Source organism: Sparus aurata, chromosome 12, assembly GCF_900880675.1.
Source record: "Sparus aurata chromosome 12, fSpaAur1.1, whole genome shotgun sequence".
Classification (NCBI taxonomy): domain Eukaryota; kingdom Metazoa; phylum Chordata; class Actinopteri; order Spariformes; family Sparidae; genus Sparus; species Sparus aurata.
The window spans coordinates 21,113,192-21,140,318 of record NC_044198.1 but is presented as its reverse complement, the minus strand read 5'-3'; the positions used below and the strand labels follow the sequence as shown (position 1 = coordinate 21,140,318).

The following is a 27,127-nucleotide window of genomic DNA, read 5'->3' as shown; positions in this document are numbered from 1 at the left end:
CAACAATAATACCGGTTAGAGACGTGAGGGGGGGGAGTAGATAGTTTCCCCCTTGAATATCAACTGCATTTATCTGTACCAATGCGTAAAAACCTGTAAATATGGATGAATAGAGTCACTTTAAAAAGCAAATAAAGAAACATGGCTCAAAAAGATGTGATAATATTTGGTTATTTCCACTGAGGGTCTCCCATTATTGCTTTTGTCATCACAGTTTTGGCAATAAAAGTTATTAGATCAAATATAACCTTACTAAAATGAGACAAACTCTGAATGAGCCAACATACAATTTTAGATAATTGTTTCCCTAACTCATCATTGAATTTGTGCCAAAAAAACGTCCCCTCTGTGAAAAACATCCCTCGCGCTCGGTTTTATAAGCTTAGGTTAATGAAATGCAACCAAATGTTTCCTCATAGTAAGTCTCTCAGGGAATTACAGACTGAGTTCACCTCACCGATTCATGTTCGGCCTCTTTGTGAGTGTCTGAACAAGAGCCGCTTGTTTAGGACAGAGCGTGACATCCTAGAGGAGTTTTTGCGACCGTGTGTCCGCAAAACTTTGAATTGAGAGGGTGAATTTGCTCTAAGTTGTTATCCTGAGCAACAGATGCAAGACGTCTGTGTTTGGCTACAGCAGATTGTCTCCACGGTTCAAGTTTGTGCTATGAAAAGAAACACAATGGTTGTCAAGGGCAGCGTAATGGATGTCAACTGATGTCCATCGGAGTTTCTAGATTTCCACCCAAACTGCGCGCAAATGCAGCTGAGGTGAACACGACCCAAGCTACTTTTGTAACATCATGTTCACATCCTGTTCTTTGGCTGGATGGCAACTTATGGACAGAGAATGAGTCAGGGTGTTTTTTTCCATTTGAGCAAAATGTGTCACACTGTGATTTGGTAGATCGCTGCAACATTGTGCTCAAAGCACAAAGTGGGTGATTTCAAGGTGGTTAAATTGGTTGTATTGTGGTTTAGAAGACGCCATTTCTTCTTTCTGAGGAAGAGTGGGGAAAGTATTCAGTAGATTTACTTAAATAACAAAACCACAGTGTAAAAGTACTGTTACAAGTAAAAGCCATGCATTTGAATTTCTACTTAAAGTATCTAAGTATTACCTGCAAAATGCACTTAAAGTGTTAAATGCGATACTAACTGCGCAAAATCATCCATTTCAAAGTGGTTTATTATGACCCTCGCAGGTCATGAAAGTTTTGTCATGTACAACTAGACAAAAAAATCATGTTCTCAGGACTTACCAAAAGTACCAAAAAGTTGTGTAAAACTTAAGTAAAAGTATCAGATATTTGGTCAATATCAGATCAAAAAAGATTCAAAATATTTCAAATTATTTCAATAAAAATGAGAGAGAGTTAAAAAGAGTTAAAAGTCGAGCAGTATCATGTTTTGTACGTGAAATTTAGGTCACTATATGAGTTAAATAAATTCCTTTTGTCTAATAAACATAAGCACAGTTCAAGTATATTTATGAAGTCTGCTTCCTGTAGTATGCACACTCATATCCATGTACCAGGAGTATGCTTGCAAGTGTACTACTTTAATTCTTCTTGGGACTAAATTGGCCCTTTTTTAAATACATAAAAGTAAACTGATATATGAGTTTGTGGAAGTGTACATTAAGTTCTCTTTAGATGTAAGAGTGGTCAAATAACAGTTTATATAAAGTTTTTTTTGAAATATATGCCTTCCTTGTATGTGAAATACAAGTAGACGTGTAGACTCGTACTCACAGCCTCAGTGGACTGTACAAAACTCACATGACGTGCTCAGGACGACGAGCACATTTGTTTTGACAAAAATACAAGAACGTGACAATGACAACTCGAATCCAGAACATCCCAATTTAAAACCAAAACAAACAAACACACTGTATGAATACAGTCATTAGGGTAAATAACTTTCTGTATAGGTCAAGAATACTTCATTACACTTTTTATAAGTATATCTCGATCCACTTATATCAGCAAAATATACTTGGACCTTGCTGTATATTTGTCAGTATAAACCAGGTAGATACTCTTATCTATTTACTTCAAACTCCCTCTGTAAGCCGCCATAACCTTACAAATATGCTTAATAATGAAATGTCTCAAAATAAAATCCACAGAATCAAACAATCAGACTGTTTTTCAGTGCTCTACTTGGGGGCAGGATGATGTTTTGGGTGCGAGCGTCAGTGTGTATCGCTCAGCTGTCAGCAGGCACCGGGTGGTGTGAGCATGCTAGTCAGGCAGTAATCCAGCCCTGAGCTAGTCATGTGCTGCAGTCATGGGTCTGAGCTGAGAGACACAGACGCTGGGCACATGACTCTTTAGACGCGCCTGCTGCCACCGCTGGTATGTGAGGTCTGAGGAGGAGGAGGAGGAGGAGGAGGAGGAGGAGGAGGGAGCACGAACTGTTTTGTGTTTTCTCTGTGATTGTACCTTTTGCGTGAGCCTCTCTGTACTCATCCATGGGGGGGGGTTGATTGTCAGCTGTTGAATGCTGTTATTAAACAGTTTGTAGCCCCGCACAGCTCAATTATCTTCTTCAGCATAGACAACAGGTCTGTAATCAGTTACAGATTGCATTTTCAAGTCAGTACTAGCCATGGTACCTGCTACTGTTGTTGTTCTGTCGATGGCTGATCGATCGCTCCACCTCTTTGGTGCCGACTTAAATATCGGAACAACTACTTGATGGATTGGCTTGAAGATTTGCACGGGCATTCATGGTGGCCAGGGGATGAATCTCAAGGACTTTGTTGATGTCAGGACTTTTCCTTTATTGCCAGGCTGAGGGTTGGCATCTGTGGCTTGGAGTGAAATGTCCCAACATCTATTCCTTAAATGTTTCACAGATGTATTGATGATCTTTTCCATAATCAATTAAAGTCTAAATTCATCCAAATGTTTTGGTGTATGACCAAATACTAAAAAACAGGCCACAGCTGTTACTTTGCAGATGTTTGCAAGTAAAGAAGTCATTTTGTTCAGTTCAGCTCAAAGATTCTTAGTCAGTATGTAGTTGCATCATAGATGCTAGTGGTTTTCTTGTAAGACAGGCCCAACTCCCCCTTGTGTCAAGTTTTTGTATGATGAAAACCTCAAAACAGCTTTGTGGTCGAGGCACTCTGTGCTAAATACACCCATCAAAAGTTGACACAGGAGGAATAAAAGAAGGGAGGGTCACAATGACTTGACTCTTTAATCAGACTATAAATGAGACAAGAATTATCTACCTAGTGTGCTTTTTCCAAAACTAAGTGTATGTTCATTGGTTATCTGGTGTTTATGAGGTGTGTCAGTCTCTTTCTTGGAGTTGGTTTGTAAATCAAGCAGCCAACGACAGAGCTGATACGGTGGATTGTGAGCTGTAGTTTCCCTGGTTAACGCGGCAACCTCTTCGGCTGTCGTGGTTCCTGTGTCTCTGGACGAGTAAGACAGTGCGGACAAGCAGCCTCGCCCAGAGACACTGTGAGAGCGAAGAGCAGCTCCACATCACGAGTGATCCCTGGAGGAGCAGGAGGAGGCCGGAGAGGTTGGTGTGTTGACCGGGGAAACTGAAGCTCAAAAACCGAGCTACACCGTCAGTTAACAGTTTCAGTTAAGAGAAGAGAAGGCAGCCAATTAGAGACAGAGTGGAACGGGTCTTGCAAGAAAACAAATGGGATCCACATCAACACTTTAGGTGCACTTCAGTAGACTTACATATGTTCAGTAAGTGAACAAATCACAGCTCGTACTGCTGCAATGATTGGCTTCGGTTCAGTAGTAAACAACAAAAAGCATTTTTTAACAGCTCATCAGCTGCGATTCAGGAGCTCTCATGGTCCCCCATAAGTCTTTTAATGAGTAAGTGACACACTGTGCATCACAGCAGAGCTGACAACAGCTCAAGGCTACTAACTTACAGTGAAGACTCACTGAGAGCAAACATATTGTGCGACACCTTCATGTGATTGAAACCTTATTTACATCAGCTTGTATCTTGCTGATGTTGAATCTCTTCCTGTCTTGTTTCCAGCATCTCTTCGTTAGTTTTCGAGACCGCCGACAGTGAGCCACAGTGATGTTTCTGCTTTGCTCTGTCGCACTGTGCCGCGATAAAAAGTTCAGATACTTTGGGGACAGAAAAGTACACAACTGAGCTGAAAAGAGTGTTTGATGCAGAACAGAAACAACCGTGTTCCAGACACGCACACCCAAGCGAAGTGTGAAACCCGAAGTGGTTATTACTTTACCTGCCAGTTGCTGTAATGTAGAAAAATAGCCGTCATTTCAGCTGAGCAATTTCTTTGCACGTTTGTTTTTGGGAACAATTCCCTGGAAGGGGGTGAATGGCATGACACCAATTTGCTTGAGATTACTTTTAACGTATTGTTAAGTTGTCACTGAATGTTACAAGATCGGTTTGACGACAGGAAATGAGTTTGAAGCTGATTTTGGGAGTTTTTGGCTGTTGTTAGACTAAGCTCACCACTAACTGCTCCTAAGTGTAGCTACAGTCGCTCACGTTAACTAGTTAGACATGGAGCTTCTGTTACAAAACAGGTCATGTGATCTTGGTTCATGTCAAGTTGTCATAACAAAGAAATCTCAAACAGTGTCAATTTTCTAAATAAAAAGTTGCATAATTGACCTAAACCAAGTATAGGTAAAAAAAGAAAAGACAACAAGAGCAGCAGAGGCCCACTACTCTTGTGATACGATGCCCTCTATATTTTTGGAGCGACCTTTGGATACTGATCATATTCTTTAAATTCAGGTAACGTGACTTCTCTTTCAGCCAAAAGTGTAAACACACACCTCACACTGTTGTTTCCCGCATGTCCATTTTTGTAAAAAAAGAATGCTGAAAGGAAAAAGTCTCTCATAAATTTGAGGATGTGCGGTAGTTACTACTCAAAACAACGGTGATAAAAGCGTTTTAATCCTTGCCTCTGTGTCTTCCAGGTCTGGGCGGAGCGTTTGGCTACCTGGTGGGTGCGATGGACTGGGGTCACTCGGTGTTCGGGCAGCTCCTGGGCTCCGAGTACCAAGTCATCTACTTCTTCTCAGCGTTGACCTGGGGCATCTTCCTCACCGTGCACCTGTTCAGCATTCCAGAGCAACCTCTGGACAAGGTCTCCCCTGCCCCTGACCCGTCACCTCCCAGTGCCCTCCGCCTTCTGGGCTCCCACAGCAACGGTTACGGAGCGCTCACCAAAGAGCCCGTCTCTCCTGTAGTCCCGTCCGTCACAGACCTCAGGCCTCGGTCTTTCTCTGCACTGGGGGAGGCGAACTCTGTGACCTCCAGCGCCAAGCAGCCAAACAAGGAGGTGTGTATCGGCATTGACAGACTCCGAGGGTGCATTTGTTTTGATGCAGAAAGTATGCACTCGTGGCAAGATAAGAGGGAATATAGAGCTTATTTGTTTATCCATCCAATTTATGACCCACTCACCCTGCTCATGCTTAAAGTTAGAATCCAATGCGGCAGTAAAAAAGAAGGAAATTGACTTGAAATGTAGTCTTACCGTCTGTTCGGTTAAAAGCGTCCTGGCTAAGTGGAGGTGAAATGTCCACAAATAAACAGAAAAACAGCCTTTATTGAAAAATATATATATATAGTTTATCTTCAGAGGGTCAGTGCTGATAACCTTCTCGCTCATGGTGTGGCCGTAACAATATTGTGGTCGATGTGACAAGCAGGTAACTTCAGGGTGGCACTGGAGAAAGCAGAAGTGATTACAGTCCAGCCTCAGGACCAGTCATAAGGTCACATATCACACGATCGATGCAGTGGATACGTACAGCGACCTGTGACCTACCTGCAGGGAGAGCAGGGAAACTCACTGAGTTAAAGGCCTTAATACACCGCAGACTATATATGTGAAAAATACTGTTCACACCGGCAGCGATGAAGGCTCCAATAGGCGAATTTGCCACACGGGTGTGTTATAACTTTCAATTTCTACTCACTGCATTCAGCTTCCTGTCCCGGAGCTCGAGCTTGGTCTGTTATATTAATTTGCTAAAACACCAAAGTTACAGAAAACTAACTGATCAAGGCAGCAGCTCCCATGTTCTGTGAGGTAAAATGACTGTTTTGGTCAACGTAGCCTGGTGGATTTGAAGGGAGCACAGATGGAAATAACAGCTTCAGTTCCCCACACATTTCCATGGCCGAGCAGCTGCGTCCAAGCCCTACATCAGCAAGAGCAATGCAGAGCGCCGGATGCAGTGGTGTAAAGCACGCCGCCACTGGACTCTAGAGCAGTGGAGACGCGTTCTCTGGAGTGACGAATCGCGCTTCTCCATCTGGCAATCTGATGGACGAGTTTGGGGTTGGCGGCTGCCAGGAGAACGGTACTTGTCTGACTGCATTGTGCCAAGTGTAAAGTTTGGTGGAGGGGGGATTATGGTGTGGGGTTGTTTTCCAGGAGCTGGGCTTGGCCCCTTAGTTCCAGTTAAAGGAACTCTGACTGCTTCAGCATATCAAGAGATGTTGGACAATTCCATGCTCCCAACTTTGTGGGAGCAGTTTGGGGATGGCCCCTTCCTGTTCCAACATGACTGCGCACCAGTGCACAAAGCAAGGTCCATAATGACATGGATGAGAGAGTTTGGTGTGGATGAACTTGACTGGCCTGCACAGAGTCCTGACCTCAACCCGATAGAACACCTTTGGGATGAATTAGAGCGGAGACTGAGAGCCAGGCCTTCCTGACCAGCATCAGTGTGTGACCTCATAAATGCGCCTCTGGAAGAATCAAAAATTCCCATAAACACACTCCTAAACCTTTTTTGTTGAGCTGAAGCTGTGATAGCTGCAAAGGGCGGACAGACGTCACATTAAACCCTATGGATTAAGAAGGGGATGTCACTTAAGTTCATATGCGAGTCAAGGCAGGTGAGCGAATACTTTTGGCAGTATGGTGTATATATACAGCAACACTAGCAGATCTGTATACTATATTTAGTAGGTTAATTTCACAAATAAACACACAAGTCCTAGTTTTTGCCTTCACTGTGACTGAACCAAATTCTAACAACAACTTGCAAACACATGGGGGTTGATTAATGAGCAGGTTTTCGGTGACCTCCGTCTTGGTTCCCTATGCTGGCATGCTACCATTTGCTAATTAGCACTAAACACAAAGTAGAGCGGCGGCTGCTCCATTACTGTGGCACTACGCTCTGCAGAGGAACACTCTGATTTATGACAGTGTGGATGTATCCCGCGCAACAGAACATGTCCATGTTTTCTCATTTCCTGCGTATCGAGGTGGTTAACGAGCACTGATGAATTCCTTTTTTCTGATTCTCTAAACTCCGACATCAATCAGTCCATCCAACAGCGGCAGCATGAGTTGACTTCTGACAGTGTTTGATATCTCTTGATGAAAGGGGAAGAAAAGATGTTGTATCATCTCACTTTAATGCGAGGACATTTGATTCATCATCCCAAACATTTCATGCTCTCGCTTCGATGGTACTCATCTTGCTCCAAATAGCTTGGGCCGTATTTTTTTCTTTTGGTTTGATTGTTTTAAAGATCTTACAAGTCTGCACCTTCGTCTTCCATCAACTCACGTCTCTAAATCTTGAGACCTTAGTGTGATTCTTCTGTGATCTTTGTGTTGAATCCCTTCATTCGACGTAATTACAGCGCGCACGTTTGTTTTGTTTTTTTATTGTCGAAGCTTTCGAGTTGTTGTCTTGCTGAGAGCTACGAGTGCTGTTTTATTTAATCATTTTTTCTCATTTGTAATTGTTGTGGCTGTTGGCGCTGATTGATGTCTGATGTGTATCTGCAGGCCCAGAAGAGGATGACATTCAGGTCACTGATGAAAACCATCAGCAGTATGCCGAGCCACTACCGCTACCTGTGTGTCAGTCACCTGCTGGGATGGACAGCTTTCCTCTGCAACATGCTCTTCTTCACTGATTTTATGGGGCAGGTATGAAATATTGTGTGTGTGTGTGTGTGTGTGTGTTTGTGCTTGAGTCCCTGCATTTCAGAAACAAACCCGTCACTGCTATAGCATTAAAAGGGTGTTTAAGAACATGATTTCACCTCGGCGTTTCACATTACCGCTTTCAGAGCTTCTAATCTCTGCTCATTGTCCACTCACTGTGACATAATCACACTGAATTGCAGTGATTAGTGCCACTGAACTCACCAGTTCCGACCGCTCTCACACAGATTTCCATTTTCATAATCAGCGACTTGTTTGAGCCGTTTTTCAAGCCGCGGTGCCAAATATACGTGAGGATTTGCGGCTTTCTCTCTATTCAATATCGCTGTAAATTAAATATTTTCTGTCACACACACCAAGGCATTTCAGAATGTCAGCTTCAGCTCTGGCACACCGTGATAGGCTTTTTTTTTCTTTCTCTTTTTTCTTTTTTTTTTTCTTGTATTGTATTTTCTCCTCAAGGAGTCAAGAGGCGACAGGGAGAGTGAGATGTAGACGGAAAATGTGCGACAAAAGCTTCTCAAACCATTTTTATAAACAAAACAACTGATCAATTAAATGATAGAATTGATAAAAAAAAAAAATAATAATAAAGAGGCAGACAGCTGTTTTTCTTACAAGCCAGCCAGTGGAAACAGCGAGCTAACTGTAGATGGAATGATACCAAATAAGCAGCCAGTTAGATTTGATTAGCATACGGACTGAAAACAGGCAACACATCCTCACACCTAAAGGACTGGATATAATGCCACTGACTTGTTTCCAAGACAACGTGACGGCTGAAGCATACCAGCCACAGGCATACTGGTTAGGTTTAAGAAAACATTGTGGTTTGGGGTTAAAATAACCTTATTTATGTAAATTAAGTAACAAACGTACCAAAAATGTCTGTATGTACCAGACAAGACTTCACAACGCATGTAAGTTAGAATAACTCATGGCAGCAGTCTCCTGGATGAAAGTCCCTTCACCTGACTTCCTCCTTTGCTGCCGTAACAATAACTATGACCACTAGAGGTCGCCGCTCAACAACAAGCAACAATCTGGGTTGAATCGGCTGCAATCACAGGCATCATGTATCGCCGTTCTCCTGATGTGGACGGGCTGAATAGCAGGTATAACAGGCAGCCCGGCTTTGTCAAAAACAAAAGAGATACACACCAAGATACGGTCTTTATGCTAAGCTAGGTTAAGCTAACCGTCCTCTGGCTACAGCTTCATATTCATTGTATAGATATCGCTCGTTTCTGCACTGCGGTAACTCCAGTGAGAGGTTGGGTTTGCCTCAACATATCAGCCTAATTACACAAAATGCAAATTTCTTGCTTTAATATGTTAAGTGCTGTTGATTAGACAGCAGCGACTGTTGTGAGGATTTCATTTTTTGGGGTTTTTTTTACCTGCGTTTTGAGTCTTGCAAGCTGAATATCTGACAACTTGTGACATGTTGGCGTATTTCTCACAATTTTCATTTTCTAAACCAGAGGTGTTTTTTAAAACCAGGTCCTGTTGCCTCCCTGTCCCGTACGTTTTGCTGGATGTTTATCTGCTCCCACACACCTGCTTCAGATTCAGCTCGTCCTCAGCTCTGCAGAGGCCTGATAACTACACTTTCATTTGGATCAGGTGTGGTGGAGCAGGGAAACTTGCAGGACAGGAGGCAACGCGACCTGGTTTGAAAAACACCAGTCTGCGCCAACGGTTTGTCAAAGAAAGTAGGAACCCTCTTGAGATGGCATCCTGTCGTTCCAGCTGCAGCGCTTGCAGGCATGTTGTTGTTGTTCTGACCCATGACTACTCAGTAATCATCACTAAATAGTTACATAAGCACTCAGGAGTCTTGGGCTGACAGACATATAAACACCTGGCAAAGTCCTCGAAACTGCCTCGGAGGCAGTTTCCTAAGCAATGGATGTCAGGGCTGCAAGATATTTTTGGGTTTTTCTGTGATGTTACAGGAATTTGATTGCTTGAATCGCCCTGTTTGGAATGAATTACTCATTCCATAGCGATCGGCCTGATTCTGTGGGAGAATGCATTTTAGTTGAACATTGAAGTTCCCATGGACGGTATTTCTTGATTTCAATTGAAGATTTTGAACTGTTTACACAGTCTGGTCCGGTGTTTGCATGCAACAACAAATTTAATCGAAGCAGCTGTGTGACGTGCGCAAAACTGATGCTATGTCGTGCATTCCTCTTCCCACTCCTTTCACTTTATCTCTTTCTACGTTTACGTTTGACCACCTTTCTATCCTGAAGATGGGGATCTATCTTCATCTTTATTAAGATCTCTGAGCGTTCATTCGTTCCTGCTACACATTTACATCAAGACAGCGGGCATGCAGTGGGAAAATAATCATCATAACATCATTCTCTTTGAGCTTTTAAACCGATCAGAATCGGAATATTAGGCTAAAATCAAAAGATTAGACATTGATGGTATCAGGCGCGGCCCTGAACGTGACCCCATGTCAAATGTGGCAAGGTGGCATAGTGAGAAGAACACAAGAACAACAACAACAACATGCTGCAATGTGTTTTCCCACTCGAGCTTCATTAATCTCTGTTTTTGCGTGGGGGCAAAGGTGGGGGGGGGGGGGGGGGGGTCTGCTGTTTTGTGTGTTATGATGAAGCGGTGAGCTTGCTGATCAAAGAAGGCACTTCGCCCCATGATGCAGCGCTGACAGCCACGGTTCATTCAACGCGCCAACGCGTAATCTTAAATTGCAGGTCTCATTACCAGGGGTGAGTGATGTATAGGCGATGGCTCCCCGCTGAGCTGGAATCTGCCTCTTTTTTATGAAGAAGGGCGATAAAAATGTGAATTCAAGAGGGACGCCAACGTTTTATAGACATCAGGGAGACTTTCATGATTGGTGGTTATGAGGGCATGTATTTCAACACCCTCAATTTGTTTCTCCTTTCTCTGTGTTTTTTTTTTTTCTTTCTTCAGATTGTCTACAAGGGAAATCCATATGCAGACCATAACTCCACGGCCTACATCACATATGAGAGAGGGGTGGAAGTGGGCTGCTGGGGACTGTGTATCAACGCCGTGTCTTCTGCTCTCTACTCCTGTGAGTAACAGTGTGAGTGACGGGAACAAAGGGAGAATGTATACGTGTCGGTCCGTCTCTACATTCGTCACTGCACCAACAGCATTAGCACTGCTGTGAGCGACATTCAGGGATGGCGGCGAGCAATTACCGCTTCCCTCTCTGTTTTCGCTGGGATGACAGGCTTTAGTGTGCTGCAGCCACTCATTAGATGGCTCTGCACAAGGAAAACACACTTTTTTTTCTCCTTCCCCTCAGAGGCATGGGCTGCTTAATCATGCTCGCTTACATCTGCTGTAGCTGTAGATAGATCTGAATAGGGAGAGAAGAAGAAAAACGTGCTACATGCAAAGTAAAGTCCAGCCCGGGAGTGTAATCTGTGAATATCTACCAACTATCTAATTAACACAAACATTCAATTAACAATACTTTAACCTGCCTGCTGCTGACCCTGTGTTTTATTTTTTTGCCTCACCTGTTGCATGTTATTTTAGGCCTCAACCAAATCAGGCGTTGCAGCAATTAGTTGATGATTATGCAGCATTGTGGGAGTATTCTGGCAGTTTCCGGCTCCTCGTCTCTCCCACGGAGGCTTATTGTCCATCTGTAACGAGTTTGAGAGGGAGAGAGTGTATTTCTCCTCCCCTGCTGCTGCAACCTCCTGCCAGCACGACGTTATTTGAGGCACAAAGTACCTTTATAGAGGCAAAGTAGCAACAGCAACAATCCTGTTGACCAGAAGTGGCAAAAAATATACACATTAAGTACGATACTTAAAGCGAATCTCTCGCAAAAATGCAACATAGGCTTTTTAAATATGCTTTTACACGAAGGTTTGACTCACATACATTCACAAAAAAAGCCTAGGTTGCATTTTGGCGAGAGTTTTGCTTTAAGTGAAAGCAATAAAGTACAGGCTCCGACATGTATTCAAAGCTAACAGAAGCTCATGTCTTATTTATATAATCCCAAGGCTATTAAGCTTAAAGGTAGAATCAGTACGATTTGTCCAAGCTGTTCGTTAACGCACCAGAAAGATAGTTGAATGTGCTACCACTGTTAAAATGTTTAGGAGAGAGGTGGCCTTAGATGGAAAAGAACACACGTGGTGCCAGGGTAATTTCAAAATAAAGGCCCAACAAATCTATTGGCTGACTCTGTCGTCTGCTCGATTCCTGCCCCGATGCTCGTCTGCTCTCCTGCCTATCATCTATTTCAGGCCAGTTATTGGTAAAATATGCAAGTGGCTGCTAGATTTGCTTCACCAGCCAAAAAACAATAATAATCCATTGGGCGGCTGGTGAATTCTAATCATCCCTGAGACATTTGAACAGTGAGCAAAAAAAAAAAAAACACCTTGCACGTGCACCCTGCTTGTTAGTGATTGTATGAGAGAAGTTTGTGTGTTTGAAATGTCAAGAGTCCCTCCCTTTTTAATTTGTTTTTACCTTTGTTTTAATGATCTGCCTGGTTAAATAAAGATGAAATAGATTTATAGTCTGGATACTGTGCAGATGTTTTGTACATCACTGCTCTGAGACAATAGACAATCTGTCCAATCAAATGTCAAATCTGCTGTAGCAAGTGTAAAGCGTACCGTGGAGGGTTTTAAGGTGTGAAATTCCTTAAAGAAACAAAGCAGCCGTCATGTAGTCCGTTGTCTGAAGCGCTGAATCTCAAGTGAAATTGATGGTCTGACGTGTGTGTTCTCAGATGTGCAGCGGTGCCTCCTCCCGTACATCGGCCTGAAGGGATTATACTTCATGGGCTACTTTATGTTCGGCATGGGCACCAGCCTGATCGGACTCTTCCCCAACATCATCGCCACGCTCATCCTCTGCAGCGTGTTCGGCGTCATGTCCAGCACGCTCTACACCATCCCGTTCAACCTGATAGCCGAGTATCAGCGCGAGGAAGAGGTACCGTAACCCGGAAGCAATGTTTTTCAGGGTCCAGATGTCATCAGAGAAACTTGTGTTCGAAGTCCAAAAAAATGTTAAAAGGAGAGTGTTTGTGCTTTTCTTAGTTTTCAAGGTCTGAATTGAAATACTTAAGTGAGCAGCAGTCTCGGTTTCTTTAGAATTTTCGTCGATCAACCTTTTATTAACAGGTGCACTAAGTGGCCACCCGCAGGCCTCAGACCTGCCACACAAAACCTCCCAGGGCCCTTTCCCCACATTAAATCCTACACGTCTATAGCATCAAAATACTTTATTCCATGGATATGACCAGAAATATTAATAAAAACATTAATTAAAACATTGTGAACATTGTGAACACTGTGAATAATACAAGCTGACCTTGTGCTGAAAGTGTCCTTCGTACAATAAAGAAAACATAGTGTTCAATCAACCCTCGGAATAAAACGCTGCTGCACATCCTGCTGTGTTGAGGCTCTACTTGCACACAGCAAAGAACCGACTCAAATTGCCCAGCAGAAGGACAGACGAGTGGAGCACAACCCTTAATAGGGCAAAACACTCACAGAGTTTGTTTCACAGGCGCTCTGTCATAGGTTTGAAGTCTGAAATGAGAGCTGAGATAACTCGGAAAAACTCCCTTTACAGCCATAAATGACATCCCTCAACCGTCTGCACGGGCTGAGTAGGACTTGTTTTGAAGGCTCAAATGACCTTTAAAAACGGTCTCTAATTAAATCTGCTTTATTACATCGGGGCAATCGAGTTAGTACCAGTGTTACCTAAATTAAAAACACAAAATAAAACAGGGAGGCAATTAAAATGTATCGAATAATAGAAACAGTCTGTCAATCAGTTACACATTCAGGCTTCAGTTTCTCATGTGACAGCCTATAAACAGGTCCGTCATATGCTGGAACCGTTGGTTGATTCCAGTTATTGGCGCCATAAAGCTGGAGGCTGTATTTGAACGCAGCGTCTTTGAAAGAAGGGATTACCGGATGACGCGTGGATCCCACCTGCTGAAATATTTAGAAAAAAAACCCCGAAGCAATCTTGTTGTCTCTGCGACAGCGGTGCCAACATCGATGCCACTTGGTGCGTTTTCTTAATTGATCTAAACCACTGCTGTGCGGTGAACACGAAGATTAGTGCAGCTGCGGCCTCCATCCTGCTGTCTGCAACCAGCCCAGTCTGAGAGAGGAGCAACCGAACTCAACAGGTGTTTTTTAAATCCCAACCTGACTGAGATGAAGCACCTATACACAGCTTATAGAAACACAACATATATTTAAATAATTTCCCTGTCTGGGATCATTAAAGTAATTCTATCTATCTATACAGAACGGATCACCATGACACCGCGAGGTCGTAGTTTATTTGCATCGTGGAGAGATGTAAACTCTGCAAACTTGTCTGATTGCTCATTATCAGCCCTAGCTATGAGAATATATAGTGAAACACGGTGGGGTGACCTCTCTGACATTTCTGCTGTGCATTTTTTATGTACCGTGGTGCTCTACGTGTTTTTTGATATCCACACAACAGCGCGACTCCAACTGACTGCTAGTTTTGTGTGTTTTTCTTAACAGGTAAATTAGGTCGTCCACAGTAACATGTATAAACTTTGAATTCACATCTTTAAAATAAAGGGACCTGAATTGTATGATAGCTAATGATGCAGAGGTTTTTTTTCCCCACCCAGAGGTTATTATGAACAAACATTGTGATTCGGCCTGTTGCTTGACCAGGTGAAGGAGTCGAGGCACCCGGTGGAGACTCCGTTGCATTTAAAGCGAGACCGGACCTTGTTTTTGCACGACGTAATGACTACACAATGATGACTACACTGTAAAAAATGTCTGTAGAAATTACGGTAAAAAACTGTCAATAGCAACAGTAAAATACCGTAAAATAAAAAATTGTATATCACTGTAGTAAATACATTAAAGAAATGTATTTACACAAAGAATTACCGTAAATCAAGAAACAGTAAATAACTTAAATTTTACGGCCTTACTAAGTAGAAAATATGGAATTTACTGTGAATGTTATAAAAAGTTTGCTAAATTCACGGTAAAATACCGTAATGTCACAAGCGTGTAATTACCCTAAAATTGACGGTATCATTCTGTCTGAATTACAGATTTTGATGATGTTTACGTTTAAATTTACGGTACACAACCATTAAATCATACCATCATTTGTATAGAAAGTAGAATGTTAAAAAGTATGGTATATTTAAGCAATACATCATGACAGGCCGTGGTATGTGCTTGTTATATCACAGTTAAGGGGCATTGTTCGGGCCGACACAAAGCACTTAATGCAATAGAAAACTATAAATGTTGTATTATTGTCAAAACACAGTGAATTAAGATAAGATTAACTTTATTGTCCCACAGGAAAACATAGGCCTACAACAATCGTTAGAGTTTATCATATAGAGTTTTATTGCAACATTGTTAACACATCCTTTTTGAATAATATGGAAGTCCATTTCCGCCACTTGATGAAAATAAATTATGAGATACTAAGTCAAAATTATGAGATAGCTAAGTCATAATTATGAGATACTAAGTCAAAGTATCTCATAATTTTTGTCAAGTGGCAGAAATGGGCTTCCATAAAATAATAGTATATTTTATTTTATATCTTTCTTTTGTATAGTGAAAACACAATTTCTATTTTTATTTTATTCTTGTACATGTCCTTTTTTTATTATATGTAAAACATGACAATGAAAACGTTGTTGTGTTTGTAGTTGTTCGTGTCAATAAAGCTTTATTGAATTGAGGAGAGAGACAGAGAGAACGAGAGAGAGAACGAGAGAGAGAGAGAGAGGACCGCTGAGTTAACGGAAGCTAGAAATTTTGAATTTCAGTTCACCGCCATTGCTTCGCGCCCACAGGAGCAGTGTTTGTTGTTGTGACAGAGACAGACACACAGACACACAGCTAGATAGATAGATAGATAGATAGATAGATAGATAGATAGATAGATAGATAGATAGATAGATACAGACAGAAAGACAAGACAAGACAAGACAGACAGAGAAGAGAGAGAGAGAGGACCGCGAGTTGACGGAAGCTTGAAATTTCAGGTCACCGCCATTTCTTCGCGCCCACAGGAGCAGAGTCTCTTCTTCAGGTAAGCACATTCACAGCTCATTGAGACTGTCTGATTAACGTTAGCTAGCCGCAGAGCCACGTTAGCTCTTATTCGTTGACTTTCAAGCAGAGGAGTTCAGGTAGCTATATCTTAAAAGTTGCTGGACATGTCACTATCTGCTTTTTGCAGAATAAAAGAGTCACTTAAGGGCTCTGAGAAGTCGCTAACGTTAGCTACAGCTAACGTTGCTAATGCTAGAAAAATGTTTAGCTGTAACTTCTGTAGCAAGTCGGTTAAGACTTTGATAATGGAGAAACTGGTTTACTCTTAATGAAAGATGATACAAGGAGACTTGGATGTATTACGAAGGAAACATTTATTGACACTTGATCTAGGCGAATTCAAAGATAACATAACCAGTGAGAATGATCCCTTTAACACCTTAGCCATACAATTTTTTAACAAATAATTTCACCTTCTCCACAGCACGGTGCAGCTGGATAATGTAAGGCAATCAACTTTGCAGGAATGCGGTATGGCCAGTACTCTGATTCGTCGTCATCTTTATCAGCACTCATCTTCAGTGAGTACATTTAAATAGATTAGCTTCTGAACTGGTGCTGCCATTAAATGTTTTTGTTTCTTCATACCTGTCAAATACTTACATGGCCACATCAATAATTATGTCTCCCATATATGTCTACTACCCTGTTATCTGGAGTTCCTTAAGGGTAAATCCTTGGAACTATCCTTAAAAAAATCAAAATCACTGATTCGATATCAAATCCAAAGGATTGTGTGTTTTCAGCTGTTGTCTCCACAGTTTCTCCCTCAGTCTCTCTCAATCTATTAGATCTGCTAAATCTGTTAACTGTTTTAAGCGCCTCCTGAAATCATATTTATAGGATGGCCTTTTTATGAGATTTTTTAAACCTACTCTTCATTCACCATTTAATTTTTTTTCTGTTCCAACTTCTTTAATTAATGTTTTGTTTTTTGTTGTTGTTGTTGCGGGAAGCACTTTGCAACAGTGTAAGTGCTATATAATAATAATTATCATTATTATCATTAACAATGTTTTCTTTGTTGTCTTTCTTTGTCTGGTTGCAGAGAGATTCATGCCAGTCCATAGTAAACACCTGATTGAAGACTGCTGGTGAATTTTCAAGCAGGAATGATGACAACACCTGCCTAAAGTTCCAGTTTCCTTAACATTGTAACATGACTGTATAAGACTCTGTCCCACCTGTCTTCAGTCAAGTCTGGACCCAATGACTCAAACACCATTCTTGTCAAAGCTAATTAGAGGTAAGCTATGGTTTATGTCAGTGTAGCAAATGAGTAGATGCAAGCACTCAAACTACACTCAATTGATCTCCCTCAAGTGAACGGTGCCAACAGCTTCATACAAACATACAGTAGAAAAAAAAAAATCTGTATTATGGACAGGATTCAGGATTTAGGCTGCAATTCGACAAGGGTGAAACAAATAGTGATGATCACTTAGTCCTGAAAAGTGACTGTTTCTACTTTTCACACTAATACAATAAAATAAATGAAATACTCCTGATGACCTGCAAAACTATATTCCAGAGTACTGGTTTCATTCTATGTATAGCTCGTTGGAGCTCAGTTTAACAGCAGAAGGCTGAATTTATCTCTGTAGGCATCATGCTCAGGCACTGCATCAATCTAACCTTTGCTTTGTTTCTTTTTTCTGGCTGCAGAGAGGATCATGCCAGTCTACAGTGGACACCAGATGGACAACACATGAGTCTTCAAGCAGAACTGGTGACTGCTGAATGCTTTAAGTTCCAGTTTCTTGAATACCATGTCCATGTTAAGAGCCCTCTTCAGCCAAGTCTGGACTCAGTGACTCATTAGTGTTGATCAACACAGGGCAAGTGGCTCCTTTTTTCATGACGTTTATTTCTTCTACCATGGACTATCCTTCATATGTATGGACACACACTGTCTTTTGAAGATGTCAACACTGCCTTGTGAGTATACTAGACAAGTTCTGTTTTTCAAAGAGAATGTGTATATGCAAAGAGATGTTCTTAAAGTTTATCAATTATAGTCTGTACTTTGGTTTACAATGGGCTTAATTGGTTATTTCCTTTATAATTTACCATTTGCATTTGCTGACTGTAAAATCTACGCCAACAAACTGTAATTCCATGTGTGTTGTACCATATTTTTTACGGTGAAATTCTGGCAACCACAGCTGCCAGTATTTTACCGTAGTTGAACTTTGCAATAAAATACCGTAATATATCTTACAGTTTTACCGTGTTTTTTCACTGATGGACTGTAATTAGGTTTACAGTATATATGTTATTTTTAAAAGAATTTACCGTAAACAGGTTTATATGATAACTGTTATTTTTACAGCAAATTACCGTAAACAAATAACAGTTCTCTAATGTGAAATTTACAGTTACATTGTGACCGTATTTTCTACGGTAAAGTTCTGGCAACCACAGCTGCCAGTATTTTACCGTAAATTCTACAGAATTTTTTTTACAGTGTACAGAATAATGACTCCATCTCGGTTTCGACTGGTTCTCTCACTGTGCGACCAGCGATCCAGCGAGGCGGGCACCATCTCTGTCCGCTCTCATCACTCCATTAGAGACTCAATGTGTATCGGTGTGTTGTTTCACTGAGGAGAAAGGAGACGATCCAGTGGTGCCAAAAATAATACAACTTGGAAAGTTAATTCCACTTTAAGAATCGCTGATATCCACAAAATTTAGTGTTTTAAAATGGTAGAAGTGCACAGATCTGGAAGGAAATAAAAGCTTTAAAAGTCATGAAACTGCAGAAACCACTGAAGGATCACGGTTTGATTGTAATTGTCAACCCAAATATTCCCATCCAGAACATCACAGCTGGTGGTGATACTGCTGTAAACAAGTTTTTTACATTTATTTTTACATCCTTACTCCTTCTGACTATGAATAATAAAATACAATATTCCTCCTTTGGTGGTGGCTCAAAAATCAATCGAACATTGAAGTTTTCATGTGTCCTTGCGTGCTCGATCAATACCGCATTAAGCTGAATTCCGTGAGCTGGTGATGAAACATCAGATTGCTTCAGTCTTCTTAGAAAATAAAAAAAACAAACAATGAAGAAACATTCCAACTGTTGTCCAGAGCTGCATGGCCTCACACATCTATTGATTGTTTCCTGCCGTGCACCTTTCTAGTTATACAAACCCTGATGACACGTTGCTCTCTTTTTTTTTCTCTTCTCCTCTACCTCCTCCTCTTCTGCGCCTTCAGGAACAACTGAAGCTGCGAGGAAGCACTGAAACCCCGCGGGGCACCGGCGTGGACTGCGCCGCGCTCACCTGCATGGTCCAGCTGGCTCAGATCATCGTGGGCGCGGGGCTCGGCGCTCTGGTCAACATGGCGGGAAGCGTGATCGTGGTGGTCCTCTCGGCGTCGACCGCGTCTCTGTTCGGCTGCATCTTCATCGCCCTCTTCATCAGATATGTGGAATGATACTGCTTATATAAAAAGTATTTTTTAAGCTATTGTTTTATTAAATAAAGATTCTTTATTATATCCTTAAATCTCTTTGGTTCTCATGATTATATTCGGTGAAGGTGTGTGAACATCTGACTGACGGGAATAGTTTGGCATTTTGGGAAATACTCTTATTTGCAGGCACGTCTGTTACAAAGTGAAGATTCAATGTGTTAGGACAAAAACATGGCATTTATCTCTCTCTGTGGGTGTGTTTTCACTCTGATAGTTACTCATTTATGCCCTCCTGCACTTGAAGGAATAATTCACAGAGAAGGAAGTGATAGCCTTCAGTGATGATTCAATACCTTACATGGGTCATAAAACAACACAAAGGGTCATAAAACTACCTAAAACAAGGTCACAGGTCACGTTAAACATTTCCATCACAGTGGCCACATTATGAAAGTGTGTAAAACTGTTGACTGGACACCAAGAACCGCATTCAATGTCGATACTGCCTCTTTCTGTTATTAACTTTGGATCCATGGAGGTTTTATATTTGTAAAAGCAGAGAGAAGCGATTTAAAAGTCCTTGACATCGTCACAGTGTAAAGTCTGTGGGCGCAGCGGGAACTCTACTGCACATATTCAACAGGCCGAGATAACCAGGAAGTAAACTAGGAACCCATAAAACAGTCTTTTTATTCACTAGGCGATAAATCTGTATGAATCTGTATGAATCTGTGCGCCTGACACAAGTCAGGAAGGGTCGCTGCTGCATGCTCACCTGTGTCTCTGGGTCGGGTTGCCAGGTACGACGACACGTATCCCCAACACAGAAAACTGAGAAACTCCAATGTAATTTGTATCACTGTGACATCAGGAGATTAACAGGAGCTCCAGTGAAGATTCCAGCTTAAAATAACGTCTGCTCAAATCAGTTCAGAAATCTCGGGACGTCCTTGTTTTAGGTGTTTTCATAATCCCCATCTACTTTTCTGCAAATCTCCATAAATGCGATGTGAAGTACAAAACTAATCCTGACTTTCAATCGACATAGTGACGTTGAGTAGACACAGACTGAATATTTATTTTTGGTTGACCTTATCCTTTAAACTGTAGATTCCAAGCATATAGCGCACGCTGCATGTGACACATGCATGCCGAGCACGTGAAGCAGAGTCAGAGACTGATGTGTGCTGTCAAGGCTCCGTAGTTTCATTATCTACCAAGCAGAACGGCATGCGACACCTTTTAACCAATCAGAAGCCGGGGCTGACTGCAGTCTTACCTGGTTGTTCTAATTATGCATGCTGCAATGATTACCTCAGCAAATCAAATATGGTTAAACATAAATGATGAATTATTTCTCCATTGCATAAGTGGGTATAAAGGTTACTAAAAGAGTGTCTACTTCTGATAATGTAGCTACATTTTTTTCTGATGCTGTTAATGCAGTTATATTTTATTTATAGTACAGGACCTGAGAAATTATTTAAACAGAAATTGTAAAATGTTGCTTAGTCTTAAGATGCTTGTGGACCAGCAACAATACTTCCCTTCAGTATGTCTCAAAGCTCATAAGGCGGTCATCTTTAAATCCATCAGAGCCAGTCAAAGTCACAGACGAAAGTACACCGGCGAGAATGACTAATGCGCCCAGTGGGCCTCATCTTTCCTCAGATCACAGTTTAAAAAACATCAGTCGTGCTTCTCTGCTCCTCATTATATCCGTCTCTGCCTCCAGGAGGTGCAGGGATGGAGATCAGCCACCTGGTCAGTTCTCAAAGCATGTTTTCGCTTCAATTTTGTGACTCATTTGTCATATACTGTTTTTTTCAGTTACGGCGTCTGAAGAAAACATCAATATTTATGGCAACATTTGACGTGTGTGAGATGTTTATCGCAGTCAATCAAGAACTTTCAAATAGTGTTCTTCTCATGTAAATTGATTGGAAAAAAGCGGGGAGTGCGCGACAACAACCTTCCACAGAATATCTCAATAGCTTTGAAAATCTGTTTCCTCAACATTCAAAACACATCAAAGGCTCTTTCTTCGCTGCCTTCGGGAGATCACCGAGGATATAAGCTTGTCTCTTGAGGCGTACACACTATTACATTGGAATTTCTCATCATGATTATGACTGGAGTCGTATCTCTTCCCCGCCAAAAGGCGTTTCTGAACAGATGAAATATTAGATGTGCTTGTGTGCTGCAGTGATGAATTCAACACCCACATGACAAACCGCCCTGATGTATGATGCTAATAACATGTTCCTGAGGCAAATTAGCCAGTTATGTCTCATTGAATTAGCCCGTTGACATATTAAATGTAGGCCTCCCCCCTTTGTTTCTGTAGCTGATTAATAAAAAGATTCAATGCAATGATGATCTCACAATGTTTAATCTGTCTTCTTTCCCTCTGGCAGTTTTGTGTGTGTCACAGCACACACACACATACACACCTAGACACACACAGACCCACACACACAGAGAAGGCTCGGAGGCAACAGGAGGAGAAATGACTGACAGGACTTCGACCAAATTAGTTCCATTGAGATCCTTTCAGAAATAAGTCAATATTGAATCCGATATTTGATTAAATCCTGAATGTTTTGTTAAATCTTGAACATTTCATTCAGCGGTGACGGAAGTACTCAGATCTATTACTTTAGTAGAAGTAGCAAAAAGTTTAAATATAAATTCCCCTGGTAGAGATGGGGCTTTTCTTTTTTTCTTTTTTTTTTTTTTTTTTTAAACTATGTAGTTTTGAGGAAGAGAAAGATCGTCTCTGACTGCTTTTTCATGCTGGAGCCAATCAAACAAACTGCCCTTAAAGGACAATGCACTTTCATATTGTTTTGATTTGTTTATTTGTTATAAAGGTGGCGGACCCTGCCACCTTTCTAGCTCCTAACTGTAAGGGGGGGGGGGGGCTTATTTTCCTCTGAGAACAGCTTGTTTATTCAGTTAAGGGAAAATAAATATTTCTGAGTTTGTATTATGACCTCTATTAATTCCTAGTTTGAATTTCTTCTCCAAAACGACATAGTGCCCCTTTAAAGGTCAAATATTTTGGATTTTGGAACATTAACATAGCAGCAAACAACTACTTGCTATGTAAAGCTCCAGTAGAGTAATGGCGTCCTGAACAGAGAATGACATCACGCCTTCTATGTCTAGTGTGTGTTTTGGTAGCCAGTTGGCGGCATCTCCATGTCCTCCCCGCCTCTGTATTGTTCAGCATGGCAGCCTGGCGAAGAAACGTGCTCAGCTGAACAGAGCAGTAAGACATGTTTCTGAAAAAATGTGCAAGGATAACGTCACCCAAAAAAAAAAAAATCCTGTCTTCATCCGCCGATGGACAGTCGGCAGAAATGTCATAGCACCAAGACATTCCTTGAGTAGATACTGACTGAATTCTCATTTTTTTGGGGGCGAACTTCTCCTTTTAAGTAAGAAAGTTTGTTGTGTAGAAACAGCACATTGATTCATATTCGTACTCATCATCTGCAGTGTGGAGTGGCAGGTGAGGGTTGTTTACTTCACCTTCAGCTACTTTATATTCTGCCTGGTAACATAATCTATAATAACACATCATCATCATCATTTATTAGACGTTTCATATTTTGCATCTGTAAAGCAAAACCCAGTGGAGCGCAAAGCGACGATATTGGCTTTCACAATGTGGCGAAGCATAAAATGGAAACACCTGAGTGAAGCAGAAACGACGCCTTCACGACTCATCCGCCGTGACACCTGCTCACCTGTGTAGGTTTGTGTGTGTGTGTGTGTGTGTGTGTGTGTGTGTGTGTTGAGAGTTAATTACAGTCATTTCAGTGTGAATGGACTGTGGCCTCTTTCTCTCACTCTCACTCCGGTCCGACACACCTGCTGATCATCAGTATTCAGCACACCTGTCTGATATCAGGGCCCAGTCCTCCATGCCACAAAGACCCTGCTGCTGCTGCTGCTGCTGCTGCCACCAGTCTCTGACCACATTTTTGTTTTTCCGCCATGCTGTAGCGTCTGTTTTCTGCTTCCCTGTCCAGCATCACCAGCCGAGCCAGTTTCCCCAACCTCCACCTGGAAAGCCAACCACAGCCGCTCACGTTCTCTCTCTCCCGCAAATCGGACGCCCATTCAGTCTCTCCAACTCTGCCTGTGGGAGTAAATCATTCAGCGCCTAACCTGTTTCCTCTAGAGCAGTGGTGTCAAACTGATCCAGTAAAGGGCCGTGTGGCTGCAGGTTTTCATTCCAACCAAGCAAGAACACACCTGATTTGGATGTGCACTTGAATTAAATGAAGCCTCCTGCTATCAGCGGGAATGAAAAAGCTGTCTTTCTTCAGGATGACACATTGCAAAAATAACAGTTTATTAGTAGCCGCAGCTCAAAACAGGCGGTGTCATGGCTGCCATTTAGCTCAGTTGGTAGAGTGGGCGTCCCATGTACAGAGGCTTTGTCCCCGCTGCAGCGGCCCGAGTTCGAGTCCCGGCCTGGGGCCCTTTGCTGCATGTCACTCCCCCTCTCTCTCATCCTCAGGCCAAAACAGATATACTTAAAAAAACAAAACAATAAACAGATGGTGTTAGCCATCTGTGACATTTAAAATGACAAAATTTAGATCAACCAAGAGAAAAAGTCCAAATTTTATGAGGTAAAATGTCTAAATTATGAGAAAAAAAAAAACAGAAATTATGCGATTAAAACTAATTCTGAGTCTATCTAGGATAACAGCTTGTTAATGACTGAGGCTCAAACAGGCGTCTCCATGTCTGACATTTAACTGCTGTTAAATGTCACTTAAGAGGAAGACAGTGCGAAGGATGACTTAATGTTCGGTGCTGAAATTAATGACTTGATGGCAAATGGTCCTGAATTAATGAAACTAGGCGAGTGGGACACCCCCTAATTGCAGGCTAATGGTGCTGCGGAAATCAAAAACACATGATCTGATCTGCTGAACGCTCTTAACTTCCCCCTTTAATCAATATTAATTAGAGGTTGGAAAAAGCTCTCTCTGAAGCAATAATTAACGGGACAAGTCGTGCAGACACTAAGAGGGATTTTGTTTTTGTGCCTGGCTTGTAAGATAACAAATCAAATGTATCTTAAGTGCACTCACGGGAGCTGCACTTGACATTCAAAGACGCACTTTTTTGTGTGTGTGTGTGTGTGTGTGTGTGTGTGTGCGCGCTACAACCTTAAAAAAACAAAGCATTGTGAAATTAAGGCAGACAAGCTCCTCTGACATCTTTATTAACGTCTGACAGAATAAAACCAAAACTAATTAAAACCATGAATGTGTTTCAATAATCCTTTCAGAACAATTTATTCCCTCCAGTTACTCTGGATTAATTTGAGGGGTTCCTGCATTTGTTTTGAATGAATTGATGTCAATGCACACTGTAAAAAGTCTGTAATTTTTTCTTTATCTGCCATATGCACAAAAATATCCATAGAATTAAAAAAAAAAGTAGAGTGAATTACATGTTTCGTATAAAATAACAGTGAACAACACATTAAAACATTTTACAGAATACTTATTTTCTTCCACATAAATATATATTATGTTTGGATTGAAAACGTTACATTCAAGTTTTACAGGTCTACTGTAATTACATTTATCAAATCAGATAGAATAAATGACAACTAACGATGAAGGAAGTGGTGGTGGGTCTGTAGTTACGTTTAACAGTAGACTTGTTTGTTAAATGACAGATATCTTGTCGAGGTATGGAGGTTTTCACCATGTAAACCTTGAATCAATATAATTTTTCATCATCTATCGAGCAGAACTCGTGAACAGCTTTACTGTGAAGTGACGTAAGACAGTGCTGAGAGTCAGCGACGGCCCACAGCGATGGGCCTCTCGTGAAACAGAAGGTGAAGTGTTAATTTCCCTCTGAGTATTTACAAGTTTCCCGTGAAAGCAGTCAGGGGCCAGAAGCTTTGGCGCTCAATGTGATTTACGCCCCTCGCCACGCGGCTACATGTCAAAGTCGTTGACTCCGCCTGACCGGGGAACTCTCAGTAATCACAGATAATTAGCTGAGTGATGACATGGATCGCCAAACACACCCGAGTGGGACCTAACGCAGCGTCCGAGATCAATGTGTGCCACTTTGATGACAGCGAATCCACTAAAAAGGTGGTTTTGTCGCCAGGTTTGGCTCTTGGCGACCTTGGGCCTAATGTGAGAGTGCTAATCGGACGGCTAACGTTAGCTCCGTGAATAAACGCGCGACTAAAACCAGCTTCACTCCTTCTTAAATCACCTCGGTACTGGATTCCCTGTCATCAGACTGATCACAGCTGGTCTCAGAGTTTGTGTTTGGACTCGACATGGCCGTGTTCACTTGGAGCCAATTCCCCAGGAGGAGTTCCAGGCCTTGAAGCCAGTTTTCATAGTGTTCAAATCATGTAATTGCAACGTCCAAAAGGGCCCAAATATACTTTTTTTTTCCATAATCTAACATAAAACGGTGGGTACACTTTTTTTAAGCGTCACAACCCCTGTGAAATGATTCATTCGACTGTCATAATTTGATCCATTCGATCCAATTACATTTGGAAAGTCTAGAGAAACTGCGAGATTGAATTATACTTCCCCCACAATCAAGTTAGCTTAACGCTAAACTGATCTGCGGAAGTCTCACGCTCTATGGGCCCCACAAAGTGGAAGGTCCGGGTGATCTTATCGCCGGGAAGTCGAGTTTTATCGGCTTCATGCACCTCTGAGCAGCTTTGAGAGGAATGAACAGGACTCTGCCTCCAACACTGTGTCCAGATTTTGATATGACTTCCTTGCTCTGTGCCTGGTGCAGGTAAATAGGGCCGTGTGTTCATCAGGTAACTCAGCCAGTGGGTTCAGGCAGAGGACATTCGAGGAAAAACCAGAAAACACTTCCTCCATAAAATATATTTCATATCTGTTTCATAGAAATCCTTGAGTAAAGTCTTGAATGTGGGTTTTTGTGTAGTAATCAATGAAACACTTCCTGACATGGAGCTCTGGGCCACTTAAAGACTGATCGATGAGTGCATGATTTGATGTTACTGGTTGAAATTCGTCGGTACGAGCTCACGTAAGAGCACGTTTTCTTTTACAGGAGGAAAACATGACTGGATTTCAGATATATTCCCTTTCAAGGTAATCCATTGTTTCTATATCTGTAAATATGCTTCATTTAACATTAAAAGGCCGAAAATAAAAAGATCTCATGTACAATTAAAGCTGAAATAATATTTTTTAATGGATTTTTTTTAATGTTCTGTTATTTTACTGTGTTTTTTGCGCCCCCTGTTGCCAGAATATCACGATATAACCTTTTTTTTTTTTACAGAGTAGATCGTCTCACGTTCATATAGATTCATGATTTATGTGCACTGATCCAACTTTTCCTCTCTTTAAACAGTTTCTGGTACCTCAGCTCAGCTCACTGAGCACCGACCTGATCCCCAGGTGCTCCCGTTTCCCCCGAATTTAATAACCAAACTAAAGTAAAACTACCTGAATTGTTACCCTGGTTAGGATTTGGATATTCTTCATCCTCGCTGAGTACAAATAAAGAGAATAAGCAAGTGTCTC

The 27,127-nt window shown here is 41.7% G+C and overlaps 1 protein-coding gene across 1 annotated transcript in view; it reads left to right on the top strand.

Annotated features, from left to right (window-relative positions):
• The window catches only part of slc45a2 (solute carrier family 45 member 2), a 29,192-nt gene extending 9,556 nt beyond the window's left edge, over window positions 1-19,636 (top strand). The window contains exons 5-9 of the mRNA XM_030435015.1: window positions 4,958-5,322; window positions 7,804-7,947; window positions 10,921-11,044; window positions 12,737-12,942; window positions 19,344-19,636. Of these exons, the coding sequence (XP_030290875.1) occupies window positions 4,958-5,322; window positions 7,804-7,947; window positions 10,921-11,044; window positions 12,737-12,942; window positions 19,344-19,565 (1,061 nt within the window). The 3' untranslated portion in view covers window positions 19,566-19,636. The remainder of the gene's footprint in view (window positions 1-4,957; window positions 5,323-7,803; window positions 7,948-10,920; window positions 11,045-12,736; window positions 12,943-19,343) is intronic.
• The last annotated feature ends 7,491 nt before the right edge of the window (window positions 19,637-27,127 follow it).